Here is a 14,773-nt window from a genome sequence, read left to right on the forward strand (position 1 = left end):
GAAAAATGTAGCAGGTTTCCTCTGATGGCTATGTGTCAGAATGACCAAAAGTTTCACATTCAAAAGACAATGATTAATTAATCAATGTGCTCTAGTGGTGTTGTTAAAAAAAAAAAATTCATTAACTAAAACATATCTTTGTTTCTCTTTTCTTCTGGTGTTCATTTGGTATTTTTAAACACTTCATTTTTCACTTTCATTTTACTTCTTATCTTGTGTATTTCAATATATTTTCATATTTAAACCAAAAGGATTAATTTTGATATTTGTTTGTATTAAAGTTTATGTTATTAGAAATGTATTATAACACACATCAAATAACAGTTCCATGATGCTAACTTTAAATCCCCAAAAGATTGGTAAAATCTGTGAATATCAAAACGGAATTTAAATGACCAAAATTATGGGATAATAAAATAATTATAAATGCTTTGGGTTATATAGTTATATAGTACTATAATAAAAATCTGCCATCTAATAGCAATATTATATCACCTTTTAACTGTTATGAGAAAAAGGAAAAATAGTTATGGATTGGCTGATTGCAAAAATAAGATAATTCCATAAACACTAATCACACTTGTTTTAATTTACGAATATCTTTTATTTATGACTTAATACTGGAGGTGCTGAAATTTGGCTTTGTGATGATGAAAATTCCATTTGCTATAATTACTATTAAATCTAGCTTAACCATGTAACTGGAAAAATTATATTATTTCAAGCTTTAGTAAAACACGAGTTACAATGTTTGTCCATTGGACAGCACAAATATTCTGAATGTTTTTCCAACACTTCACAAACTTTGCACTACAGACTTTGCACTGCAGACATGTCAAGAATGACCACAGGCACCTGAATAAAACAAATAAAACAAAGAGGCCTACTGGAGAGCTCCACTATTTCATTTTCAATTTTTTCAACAGTAAATGATAATTCATAGACTTTTAAATTTTCAATGTTTAAAATTCAGTAAAAAAAAATTCTATAATTTTAAGCTTCCAGAATATCTTATCATTAGTTTGTGGAGATTACCAAGAGAATCATAGTACCAAGTAGAAGTTTCAGAACTATCCAATCAAAACTCTAGAGAATGTTTTTTTGTTTGTTTTTTATTTAATTAAAATTCAAAATTTCAAAAAACTCTTGTTAGTTTGTGAAGAATCATTGATAGTGATTAGATAGTTCACTATCTAATCAAAACTCAAGGAGAAGACACTTTAAAATTGTCAATGTTTTCTATTTAAAATTTTAAAATTTAATAAAAATTCTAAATTTCTGAAATATCTCTGTTTGTGGAGACTGCCCTAAAGGATCACAGTACCAAGATTCAGAAAAATCTAATTAAAACATCAGGAGAAGGTAGATTTTAAAACATTAATAAAAATTTAAATGCTATAAATTTCAAAAATGTCTCTCTATTAGTTGTGGAGACTGCCCCAAAGGATCATTGTACCAAGTTTCAGATCAATTCAATATAAACTAATTTAAGGTAGACTTCACAGAAACAGTCGACATATAGGCACTGGACAAATCAGTATTCGAAAATCTCTGCTGACAAATGTCACAGCTGTGCTAATAATAAAATAAAGTTATCCATTTAACAACATAATTTTTAATATATCAATTTATTCTACATAAATAGTCTGTTTACCTATAGTGTTTTAGGGTATATTAGCGAAACCACAATATTAAAATAAATGCATATTATTTTTATTTTTTTAATTCAGGTACGTGTGGATAACATACAAAAGACAAACACACAAGTTTTACAGAGAAAGGCTAGCAAACCACAAAAACATGAAACACGGTTAATGTTGTGATGGTATGCTTGCCTACGTGTGTGGCATTAAAACATGTCATAAATTTCCAAACAATATGCTTGCAATATTCACAACAGGCAGGTGCACTAATATACGTATGTACATGTGTTAAATATATACAGCCATATATACACCGATACTACAAGTGAAAACTTCTGTTCCCATAAAGTATATTTTTTTCAATCATTCTGGATACGTTTATCAGGTGATATCTGTCATCACAACTTGCATACAAATCTTGAAATGATCTAAATATTTTCTTAAAACTATGGAGTAATGTGGGGTGGATTGGATGACAATTCATGTTATTGACTCATAAAATGTAGAAACCCACCAATGAACAAATATAATTAGATTGTAGGATGTGTTTAACATTAAACTTTGGATGTGAAATTAGTTAAATGTCAATTAAAAAACAATGGACTTATACTTCATAAACAAATGCTGCACTTCAGCCAATGATTCTCCACATAAGCACTATAAACTATAATACCACAGTAATGTATTCTGATGGAATACAACAACAAAGATTATCAAATACTAAATAGGCAGTCTTATACTTTTAGCATTTGTAACAAGCTTAATGCCAGCCATTCCTTGCTGCAAATTTACAGGCCAAAATTGTACAGGCAAGGGCTGAAATGATTGTCACTGGGCTTTAGTTTTGAGAAAATTCTTTGTTATTTTATCTAAATTCATCATTTAAAAGATTTTAAATAATATTTATGAGAAAGATGAAGAATGCACTCAGATTTGTGTATTAGTAAAGAATAACAGACTTGCCAACAAAAGCTCACAGATCATGGATTATTTTTACGAATCTACACTTCTTTGTACATTTTACACCACTTTTTTTACAATATGAATTCATTGTTGTAACATGGATGCAGGGGTGAGTGGATGGGTTAGAGATTGTAACCCCAACATTATTTTTTTACTTCATTATACAACTGGAATTCGGTAATTCAAACACATATTGCACATGACATATAACAGATAATAATGCTTGAGAAAACAGTTAAAATCACTGGCAAAGTATATTTGCGTTATAAGACTTAAGATATAATGCCACCAACGTTTACCATCACAAGTCACTTTTGTACCGTGCCTCACCATACAGATCAGCCAAATGTATGCTAATAACATACATAATTCAAAGGCACTTCTCCGAAACAATGTCATGTCTCTTTCACACCAACAGCAATGATTGTAAGCGATGACTAGTTGTTTTTCAGGCTGTACTGAATTAAAACGGGTTGTACTGAAGTAAATGAAGCCAGCACTGAACAACCTGTACTATGTGACGGCGACAACCGGCGACACATTCTCTGTAAAGTATTCAGGTTTCATTTCATCTTCGATCATCTTTGCCACCTTCTCTCTGTCCAGCTGAAAACAAAATTAAAACATTTAGTTTTAGATTGTATTTGGTGGCTAACAGTTTCTCATATCAAGTCGAACCTGAATGTCTTTAGAGACCACCTTACTATTCTCCTAGTCTACATTAAGTAGACATCTTAATTAATGTTATCTGTGGCTATTTAATATATAGTTTTCTTACAAACTAATATTTATAAAAGCATTTATACAAATGTGATGGGGGGACATACACAGATACCATCAATATCCACAGTATAACATGCATTCGGAGAGTAATGTTAAAGCAATACATGTTTCACTAATGTACCCAACAAATTTTCACATCTACTTTTAAGGGCCATAATTTTGTCCAGAAAATGGGCTTCTCCCCATGGAAGTCAAAGATCATATCTAACTATAAGATAAAGCTACACACAAAATTTCAGCTCAATAACTTGAGGCATTACCAAAACCCCCAGGAAAACTATGTTGGACAGACAGACAGACAGACAGATAAGACTGATAAAACCTTTAGTCCACTCCAGTTGGAATAAAATCCAATAAACTACATTTTCCTTTACCTAGAATACCAAATCAATGTAATGAACAAAAACATAATATTATGCACCTCATTAATAAACCCATAATGCACCAGCTCCTCAGCTAGAGCAGAGGAGTTGTCCTCCTTTGATATTTCACACTGCAGCTGTCGGTTCATCTTGTCGTCCATTCGCAGCATTATCGTCATCTGTATGTTTTCTCCTTCCTCCTCGGGCTTCTTGATACAACAAGACATGCTGGTCACCAGCCTCGTTTCCATATCCATTTGTTCTGGAGTCTCTGACTTGACCGACTCTTTCATCTCAGGGGTTTTCGCTCGAGGCCGTGACGGTGGTTGTGGCATGGCATAAGCCGTTAAGGGATAAATGCCATTTCTAAGAAATAAACAAAAATAAATATAATACAGAGATGAAAAAGATCATGGATATAAAATTTGAAAACCTCTGCAGTGGCTTGACAAGTAAAGGGTTATTGATAGATTTTTAATAAAAGAACAAGGACTGGAAAAGTTTAAAATCATAAATTTCTGATAAATGTCTGTTCTCAGAAATGAAAAAGATATAATTTTAAAAAATAATTTTATTAGACATTAACCTACATTTATTTAGCAACAATTTTGCTCTCTTTTTTTTTGGCAATAAAACATATTAAACTTTTGGCAACAGATAAATGATGCTAATAAACTGTAGACATTTATGTCATATAAAGAGTACTGTAAGATCTGAAATCCATTCGTCTAAGAACATTACTAATTATACTGTCTCTGGCTATCCATAGTATACGAAAATCTGTCGCAAGGGCTGTGACAAAACAAGAGATAATATTACCTAACATCTTCAAGGTATTTTTCTAACTCGAGGGCAGGCACTTGTGACAACCTACAAAGAATGGAGAAAAAAATATTAATTTAAATGTGTTCAATATTAATCTGCAATTTTCACTTCCCATCCTATAATATTGATGCTTAATGCAAGTCAAAAAACATATCATCATTCGTGTACCCTGATGTAGCATCCAACATTTAAAACGTACAATTCAAGTACTTTAATATGTTTAACAGAGTATCATACTCAGACTGGAGATAACAATGGAAAACTGAAAAATGGTGCTTCACAAAAAGAAACTAATATGAATGATCTATTCTACATATTTAAATACATTTTAATTTCCATACATGACCAAACTATGTCAATGTGTGGGGTATACATTTACTTTTCATAAACACATTCAACAATTACAACATAATTCAAATTATGTTCACCATATGTCATTTAAAAAACCCCAAGCATTCTGAGTGTACTGCTAAAGCAATACATATTCCCTACCAGGCATAACAAATTTGTGTATATCCCAAATTCAAGGGCCATAACTGTGTAAAATATGTGTAAATCGCCATGAAAGTTAAACTTGATTTATAACACAACATGATAAAGCTATATAAAAAATTTCATCTCAATATGTTTAGTCCAAAAAGCAAAATTTCATATCTCCTAAGTTTAAGCGCCATAAATCTGTTAAAAATGGGTACATCGCCATGAAAGTCAAACAGTACATGATAAAGTTATACATAAAATTTCATCTGGAAACGTATATGTGGGACAGACCTATGGACAGACAGACAGACGGAGATGAAACCTAGTCCCATTTAATGGCCAAAACAATACAGAATTGTTGTCCATCAGTCACCAAAGCATGTGTTCTTAACTAATCAAGACAGATGGCCACACTGAAGGGACGCCCAGGCCTAACATGACAGACCACAGCATTGTTGGGTTGTTAGGCCACAAAAATATAACACTATTACTAAGTTACAAACAACACACCTCCACTCCACAATACCACGGTCCTTTCCTGCAGCTATTACAGCCAGCACTTTGTTTGGCTGGTTTTTGGAAGACATTGTGTCATCAGTAATATTTTCTGGAAGATTGGCTGTAAATAAAAAAAAGGGGAATGTAATGGTTAGACATCTTTCATTTCCAGTTAAAGAAACTATTACTTAATTAAAAGTCAAATAAAACCTTGCATTTGTCAATCAGGTATTGGAAAAAAATAAATTATTCAAATTATCTTCAAAAATCATTTTTTCTCTTACATATTACAGAGCTTCTAGATTATGGTAGCCTCACTCCCATGGCTAGTTATATTCTATTTTGGGCTAGTAAATAACTACTATTGCCATGCTTGATGGCTAGTGATTTTTTGTGTGTAAAATGTTACAGTTAAGGTTACACATTACCATTAATTACTCCATGCAGTTCAATACAATTTCTAGGTCAGGATATATACTGTGAAAAATACAACACTGTCAAGAGGGTCATGTGACTACTAATTTTTGGGAATGCTCTCTACTGACATGTACCATGTAAAAAGTCAACATAGGTCGACCACAATTGTTTTCAATTAATGGCCCATACCACTTGCACAGTTGTTATCAGTTAGTACTACATATAACATGTAACTTCAAACCAATGGGTTATTTAAATACTACAGAGGTCAACCTACGAGTAATCATCAGAGAAAGATTTTAAAAAGCATATCAGAATTTTGTAGTATTTTGTTTTATGAGGAACTATTTCCTAAACCAGACTATATTAAGCTGCTACAGCAAGTACCGAAACGACCCATGGTGGTGTGTTGCCTGAAGTCTATTTTGTAAATATGAATATCCTGCCCTCACCCCAAAACCCCATTGTCAGTGTTTTTAAAGGGACATACCCTAGTTTTTAAACACTATGGCATGTGTTTTACAATTAGAGCTGTTTTTGATAACTGAAATCATACTTTACTTAGATTGTATTGTTTAGATTATTCATTTCCGTACATTCGAAGTGTTTTTGGACATCCTAGTGTTTTTAATATCACAAAAGGCATTTCGCATATTTTAAAAAACGCACGTGTGTCTGAGAAGTAACAGTTATGGAGTCGAGTTTTAGTCGAGTTTTAGAGGATATTTCACCATTTCAAAGTCACAGACTCATGTTTCACTCAATTGTAACTTTATCCAAATGTGTTACAGGTTTGTAGATTAACTAAACTTAGTGTTAATTTTCACGGGTTGAAACTAGGGTATGTCCCTTTAAGCTATATCTCCCTCTTTAGGTGACATATCCAATTATTACTATTATTTAATCAAACTAAATTAACTAGAAGTAATGTAGGGCTAGTGAATTTTTAATCGTGGCTAGTAAAATTTTTAAATTACTGATCCCGTGGCAAATGGATTTTATAGAAATTCTAGAAGCCCTGCATATTATGAATTTATGAGCATGTTTGTTTCTGTGACTGTGACAACATTATTAGGATTATTTAAAAAAATACAGTATTCAAAACTGAATAAGTCAGAAAGAACTTCAAAAAACTATTATTAGTGATCCACAGCTTTCAAAGTAACATTCCAACAGTCATTTTATTTTTAACTATTCCATTAGTGATAAATATATAAATATCATGCAACACCTCAACAACAGAGCAAGAAAAAAGAAAAAAAAGACACTGAAGGTATTTTGTAGACCTGCACATATACTGTCAGCAGATTTACAACAGATCAAAAGAGGAAACAGCAATTTGATTCTTTACAAGTAAACAATGTTCTGTTTAATCAGACCACACTGTTTAATCAGAATCTGTTGAATATTTGAGGTCCAATTCAAAAAGCTCTCTAAAGCAACATTACATAATTCCTGCAATTTTTTATTTTTTTGCGAGAGTTTACAGTTAAAAGTTTATTTTGTTTAATAACACCACTAGCGCACATTGATTTATTAATCATCGGCTATTGGATGCCACTTTTGGTAATTTTTGACATGTACCGTATTTCCCCCCCCCGTGTATTATGCGCACTTTTTTTCCAGAAAATACAGGTTAAAAATGGGGGTCATTTACAGTGTATGGGGTATATAACTTTGTTTTGATTTATGCACGTGTGAGTCTGTGACATGTAAGTACACAAGTACTAGCCTTTGTTTAATGTGACATGTAGGTCTATGTACTCAAATACCTAACTTAAGTTTTGTTTCTTGGTTTCTTGAATATACCGCTTCTTTCGCTTTTCGTTAATTTTGGTGACGGGGAAAATGGTACATCTTGCATTCACTGTCGATTTTGTGGTTTAAAAAAACGGTGCGCATTATATTGTGGTTCATGTTTTTTTTCTTGGAATAAACGTTCAAAATGGGGGGTGCGCATAATACATGGGAAAATACGGTAGTCTTTAGAGGAAACCGCCTACATTTTTCCATTAGCAGCAAGGGATCTATTATATTCACTTGCTCACAGTCAAGACAGAACATACCACAGACAGGTCTCTTGTAAAAAGTGACTCTTTTACTGGTTTAGAAGATAAGCCAAAATCACCTCTTGGGCCACTCTTACCAATTAGTAGCAAGGAGTCTCTTTTAAACACACTTTGTCACAAATATACCATGTTAGCTTTGATATACCAGTTGTGGAACACTATTGGGTAATGGGAAATAACCCAATGTATCCATCAAGAAGGATTGATCCTATGGACCCATCACATTCAGGGCTAGCTTTGCCACTCGCCAAATTCGCCAATTGCAGGAACAATTTGCACATTTTATTTTTATTTGGCGAAAACATTTCATGTAATAATAGTTATTTTGTTGAAAATTAACAGTGGATTTGGCATATTTAAAGATAATTTGGCAAATTGTTTTGCTCACCCAGAGATAGCCCTGACATTTCAATCAAGAGCCCTAAAACTAAACTCAACTTTGTTCCTCGGGACAAAAGCTATTGGATTTCAAGCTTGCAATAATTCTGATATTTAGTCTTAGAGAAAATCTGCTACATTTTTCCATTAGGAGAGAAGTATCTTTAATATGCACTTTCCTGCGAACAGGTTAGTACATACCACGGCCTTTGCTATACCGATCATTAGGCACTGGTTGGAAAGAGGGAGCAAAAAATCTGAGAATGGGTCCACCAAGGGGGTTCGATCCTACGACTAAAGTGCCTCAGGCGAGTGCTTGGCTGACCTAGCTATATCCCTCATACAAAAAAGACAAAATGTAAAATGGCCACCATTATGGCCATAGGACATATCTGCGATGACCCTATAGCTAAAAATCTTTTTAGGGTATGCTCTAACAGTGTGCCAAAGCTCATGCTTGTATCATCAAAGGCACAATTCCCTCAAATATTGCACGTATCTGCCAGACTAAAATGAGGCTGCTTAAGTCTGTGAAAGACAACTAAACCTAAAGGCAAGGCAGGAGACTGGCTAACTACATTAAAAAGTGTGATAATAACTACATTTATAACAGATCAAACCAAAGACAAAAGTACTGGCAGGAGATAGGCTGAACTACTTCATGCCTGTTGGTGGGATGGGGCATGCGCTAATAAATGGGCTGAATACATACATGAGTTTTTGATAAGTACATGTGCTGCTAACAGCTTGAGGGCATGGACTTCAAACAATATCTCTTCAAAAAGAAGCTCTCGAGCAGTTGGCCGATTGTGTGGATCTTTCTCTATACACTTTGTAATAAAACTCTACAAGCAAAATAAAACATCAAACATCAACATTGGCTGAATCTGAAGGTAAATGCATCACATTATATGCAACAAAAAGAAACACCAATTAATCTTTTAATCTCGTTTGAACAGCAATATAACTTTCAATGTGTATTTATTTCAGTTTCATTTTATTACAGGTGGTTTAAAGCAAGTTTTATTTCAAATAGTTGACCACAACATTTTACTTAATTTTTTGTTTCTTTATTCTTGGTGTTTTTTGACATATGAATTTAATATTTCATATCAATGAACTTAAAAATTAAGATGATGATCACACATAATAAAAGTCCCTAAATTCAAAAGTTGGATTTTTCAATTATTTAAATTATACAACATAAAATGCATCCCAATAAGAATGCTTATCTAAATATCAAGCTACAAGAAATGTATATCTAAACGGTTTTTTAGTAATAATAAAAAATAAAAAACTGAAACATAAAAAGTGTTAACAAAAATAAATTCGAAGTTTGACAAAAATCTGTTTAGCAGAATGGTCTTGATAACAAACCAACTGTCACATGTGGCTTTATTGGCCAATTTTTGTTTTGCTAAATTAACCAAAAAGGTAATGCAAAAAACACTTTATAGCATTCAAAAACAAAGGAAATAATTATTTTGAAGTTGAACCCCATTAGAATGTCACAACAATGAATTCTGAGGTAACCTAACATGTATCCAATAGTATATGGACTGAAAATCCATAATACAAGTGGAACAAAAAGGCATGGATGATAGCTCATACATTTCTTACTCTTTGCATGGGATTATCAAGAATTTCAAGTGTGTACAGAATTGCATCCGGTGTGATTTGCTTGTTCTCAGCATTACCCTGTATACCAAGAGATGCCATCTGAAAAAAATCCAATAATTATTGAAAATGTGGCATATGATGCAAATATTTCTTAAACTCAAATTTAATTTTTGTTTAAAAACCCACCACCATCAATACTTAATAATTAAAGGTACAATTATGTTTTTTAAAAACCCCGCCAAATCGAGATATTTTATTTTATTTTATAATATTTAAATACTGATGATATTTGAGGTTTTGAGTCACTGACCCAATGATATACATTAAGACTTTATATCATAGAGTGAAAAATAACATATATCCAATGTGTTAGGATTTTAAGTAATAAAGTAAGTTTTACAGATTTAGAACTTACTTCTAGGGAACACATTCCAAATGAATATACATCAACTTTTGTTGTTATAGGATCTGAAAGCACAAACATTGATTAAATTAGATGAACGAAACTGTTTTTGTTTTATGTGTGGAGTGCGTTGTTAAATAAGACATTTCCTTCTTCTTCCTTCTGTTTTTGTTTCACAAAATTTTAATACTGTGAATGTATGATTGTGTGTCTGTGCATTTACACTTTTCCGTTTATAGAACATATATATGATGTTCGAATTTGATGAGCATATTTTATTCATGAAACAAATTATGTTCAAATAAATTGGACTTAATTGTTGGAAGATGCAAATTATTGCTTATTGGAAAATCAAACTGAAATAACTGCAAACATTAACAAATACAAATTAACTTTGAAAGACAACAAATGGAACAAAGAAGCAAACCATTAATTGAAGCTGAGGATATAAGTAAACAATTAGGCATAAAATGAAAACAAACTACCAGTAAACTGGTATAGATTTCCCAGCTATACCTGGGTCAGGTGCAATACAATGCATGTTCTTTATGTCTTCTCGACATGTCTTCACATGGAGATGAATTGCATCAGGTGCAACTGAAATTAACAATAATATTTATTTCAGTTCATTAGTGAGACTAAAATACAAACGTAATATTATGAATAAGAACCAGTAATTATTAAAAAGCTATTGTGCTCCCCACCACAACCAACAATTAAATTTTTAAAATATATTATGTGTACACAAATAAAACTATTTGATAAAATTAATCTAGCTTATTTCATAGTGACTGTCAAAAGTATAAACAAAAAGGACTGTCATTTTATCAGGCTTTTTAGTTCAAAGGTAACTCACATTGAAAAACATCCTCACAACATATATCTATTAATTTTAAAGTTAAAACAGGGCTTCTAGATTATGGTAGCCCCAGTCCCATGGCTAGTGATATTCAATGTTGGGCTAGTAAATAACTACTATTGTCATTTTTTGTGTGAATATGAATATCCTGCCCAACCCCTAGTGTTTTTAAGCTCTATTTCACTCATTAGGTGACATAAATATCTCATCATTAAGTTATTTAGTAAAATCGTATTAGCTTAAAGTAAAGTAGGGCTAGTGAAATTTTAATTGTGACAAGTATATTTTTTAAATCACTGATCCCATGGCTAGTGGATTATATAAAAAATTTAGAAGTCCTGCTTAAAAAAAAATAACAATTCCAAAATATAATTATGTCTAATATATGATTATTCAAGATCAAATTAAACAACATTTTTAAGATATAAAACACCCAGAAAAGAACATTATTTTAGTTGTGCAAGTAATACTTAAGTAACCTACATACCTGACCCAATTTTGATGAGTCCATTGTGTTGAATAAAAATGGTATCACAGGTTAAATTGCCATGAATTATTGGAGGATCACAGGAATGTAGATAACTGTAAAACAAATATTTAGATTTTTATTATACAAAGGTAAAATGACTATAACATACACTTCAAAGCTAATTTTCAGAAAAGCCAAAGTTTGCAGGTAAGTAAATTTTCATGCAACAGTGGAACATACATGTTCATATTGTGCCTACATTACCTGCAAGACTGTCACATTTTTCTTCATTGAATGAATGAATGAAGTAATGAACGATTAGTGATACCCAAGCACAAAGACATATCCACTATTGGGCATCAGACAAATGTGCATTACTAAACTGGCTACACTGATTACTTTTGGTTAGACCTATCAAAACATGTGGCTCTGCCAATCAGTTGTTCCACCCAAATCTCAAAATCATTAGAATCATTTAAGACATCAAGTTTCAATATATAAAATTTTAATGCATTTGTTGATGGTATTTTATTTACTTTATACTGGTTTAGTGAACTATTAGATTTGATGAATGCAATATTCAAATTAAAGAACAGAAAGCATTCTAATAAATGTTCACAAGACCGATCCCTCTAAATAAATACATTCTAAGACTAAAACCATGTTACCTTAATGCAGATAAAATCTGTGTGCACCATCTTTTCCAAACCTAAAAATAACAAGGTGAAACACATATCATCATCCCTGCAGCAAACCTGTAGAAAACAATAAATAATTAATTTTCTTTTGTTTGCAGTAATTGCTTATTTAAGTATACCTTTTAATTAAAATATTTTTAAACAGCATGTTTACAAAATGTGTATATAAAGTTTCATTATAAGATATTAGACTTCAAAAACAGGGCTCGCGCTGTCGTTCGCCAAAGTCGCCAATTGCTAAAAAAAAAAATTGCGAAAGATTTTTTCAGCCATCTGATTTTTAGAACCAAACATTTCTTCAAACAGTTTTGTTCTGTTGATCCGCCTCGTGGAGTAAATAAGTGCTATTTGCATGTCCATGAGGCCAGTCTACTATTCAGTAGTGTACTGTCAGATGCTTGTCGTAAAGTTAGAAAACACGATTAAATAAAATTAAATACTGTTTAAGGCATGTTGCATTGTTGATACTAAATGTTTGATTACTAGCGACAACAAGTTTTAAATTTTATTAGTCGTGTTTTGTCGTACCGGTTAATGTTGTAAATCTAGGTCACATGGTTGAGTTCATTTCCACGAAGTGAGTACGTTGGTGAGGAATACATATTGTTTCTCACTATATGCAATCATTATTAGTTTAACCTTTCTACTTTTACAGATTATATTTCCAACATTAAATGGCGAAATTATAATTCATATCTGCTATATCTACTGATATAATATAAACGCCAACATGATACATCCCTCCGCCCCTTGCACAGAAATACAATGCTCTCAAAACCGGCGTGAAACTGAATGAGCATTTTTCCACTTGTGAAACACGTTTCCTTTGTTTTTATTTTAGGTGACTGGCAATACTCTTGAGTTGGACACCAAAACAATTATGAACAGTATTCAGTAATAAATCATACAGGTAACTGTAAGTTAGGAAGGTAGTTACAAAACAAGGTCATGGGGTAGGGTATGATCAAGAGTTACGCACTTACAAAAAAAAACAAAAAAAACCCAGCCAGTCTGGTCATTTTGTTTCTAAAACGGGGATCGACCCTAGACTCACCTCACATCATACAAGCTCTTTACCACTGCCTACGGCCAGCCCTATAGACATCAGCAGCATTTCATTATTAGATTAGTAAATAATAGATCCCCTAAAACAGTGTCATACAAGACGTAAACTGAATAAAAAGTTTGTTTTATTTAACGACGCCACTAGAGCACATTGATTTTTTATCTTATCATCGGCTATTGAACATCAAACATATGGTCATTCTGACACTGTTTTTAGAGGAAACCCGCTGTCGCCACATAAGCTACTCTTTTTACGACAGGCAGCAAGGGATCTTTTATTTGTGCTTCCCACAGGCAGGATAGCACAAACCATGGCCTTTGTTGAACCAGTTATGGATCACTGGTCGGTGCTAGTGGTTTACACCTACCCATTGAGCCTTGCGGAGCACTCAATCAGGGTTTGGAGTCGGTATCTCGATTAAAAATCCCATGCCTCGACTAGGATCCGAACCCAGTACCTACCAGCCTGTAGACCGATGGCCTGCCACGACGCCACCGAGGCCAGTAAAACTGAATAATAAGTACATCTTAGCATGTACTATATTATCATAAAGAACAAGATTAAAAACAAAATATTTTAACTGAAATGCCAAAATGTAATTGGCAAATACATATTTAGATTGGCGAATTTTTTGGCGAACAAAAATAGCCACCCAGGGCTAGCCCTGAAAAATACCGTACATATTAAAATCATACCTTGATTGAGAAAGGTTTGTTACTCATTTTAGTTTTCTTGAGAAACTGCTTTAGTGATCCCGATGACATGTACTCAGTTATGAAGATCACCTGCAAATGAAAGTTTCCCAAATTAATTCCACAGAACTAGCTCTGACGTCATATGTAGACACATATATACTCAACAATGAAAGTTTAGCAAATATCTTTTTTGACGTCTAAATTTGCCATGGTTGAATAAACTTTAAAAAAACCCTGGTCCTCCTGTTGTGTTAAGGCAAAGGTTGATGAGTTTATGTTGTTTGTAAATGGTAAACATTTCAGATGTGAATACTAATTAATAAAAATAGCCTAATTTATAAATGTTATGCCATTTCTTTTAACATTAGCTAAACTTTTGTTGTTAAGTATATAACAAAAGTAAAAACTTTATAAAAAAAAGAAAAGAAAAGGAATTTGAATTTTAAAATTAACATTGCTCAGTTGCACCACTCTGGATGAAACATGATCACATAGTAATTTGTAAACGTTACATCAACTGTAAACAACAAAAATAATATATATGT

General features: G+C 32.5%; 1 protein-coding gene across 1 annotated transcript in view; it reads right to left on the bottom strand.

Moving 5' to 3' along the window:
• The window catches only part of LOC121373926 (nuclear receptor-binding protein-like), a 20,969-nt gene continuing 6,196 nt past the window's right edge, over positions 1-14,773 (bottom strand). Inside the window, exons 4-14 of the mRNA XM_041500755.1 lie at positions 14,229-14,318; positions 12,438-12,478; positions 11,788-11,882; positions 10,958-11,038; positions 10,454-10,506; positions 10,039-10,137; positions 9,131-9,263; positions 5,567-5,675; positions 4,571-4,621; positions 3,811-4,117; positions 1-3,212 (exon numbers count right to left, since the gene is read on the bottom strand). Of these exons, the coding sequence (XP_041356689.1) occupies positions 3,120-3,212; positions 3,811-4,117; positions 4,571-4,621; positions 5,567-5,675; positions 9,131-9,263; positions 10,039-10,137; positions 10,454-10,506; positions 10,958-11,038; positions 11,788-11,882; positions 12,438-12,478; positions 14,229-14,318 (1,152 nt within the window). The 3' untranslated portion in view covers positions 1-3,119. The remainder of the gene's footprint in view (positions 3,213-3,810; positions 4,118-4,570; positions 4,622-5,566; positions 5,676-9,130; positions 9,264-10,038; positions 10,138-10,453; positions 10,507-10,957; positions 11,039-11,787; positions 11,883-12,437; positions 12,479-14,228; positions 14,319-14,773) is intronic.

The sequence above is a fragment of the Gigantopelta aegis genome, chromosome 6 (assembly GCF_016097555.1).
Source record: "Gigantopelta aegis isolate Gae_Host chromosome 6, Gae_host_genome, whole genome shotgun sequence".
Classification (NCBI taxonomy): domain Eukaryota; kingdom Metazoa; phylum Mollusca; class Gastropoda; order Neomphalida; family Peltospiridae; genus Gigantopelta; species Gigantopelta aegis.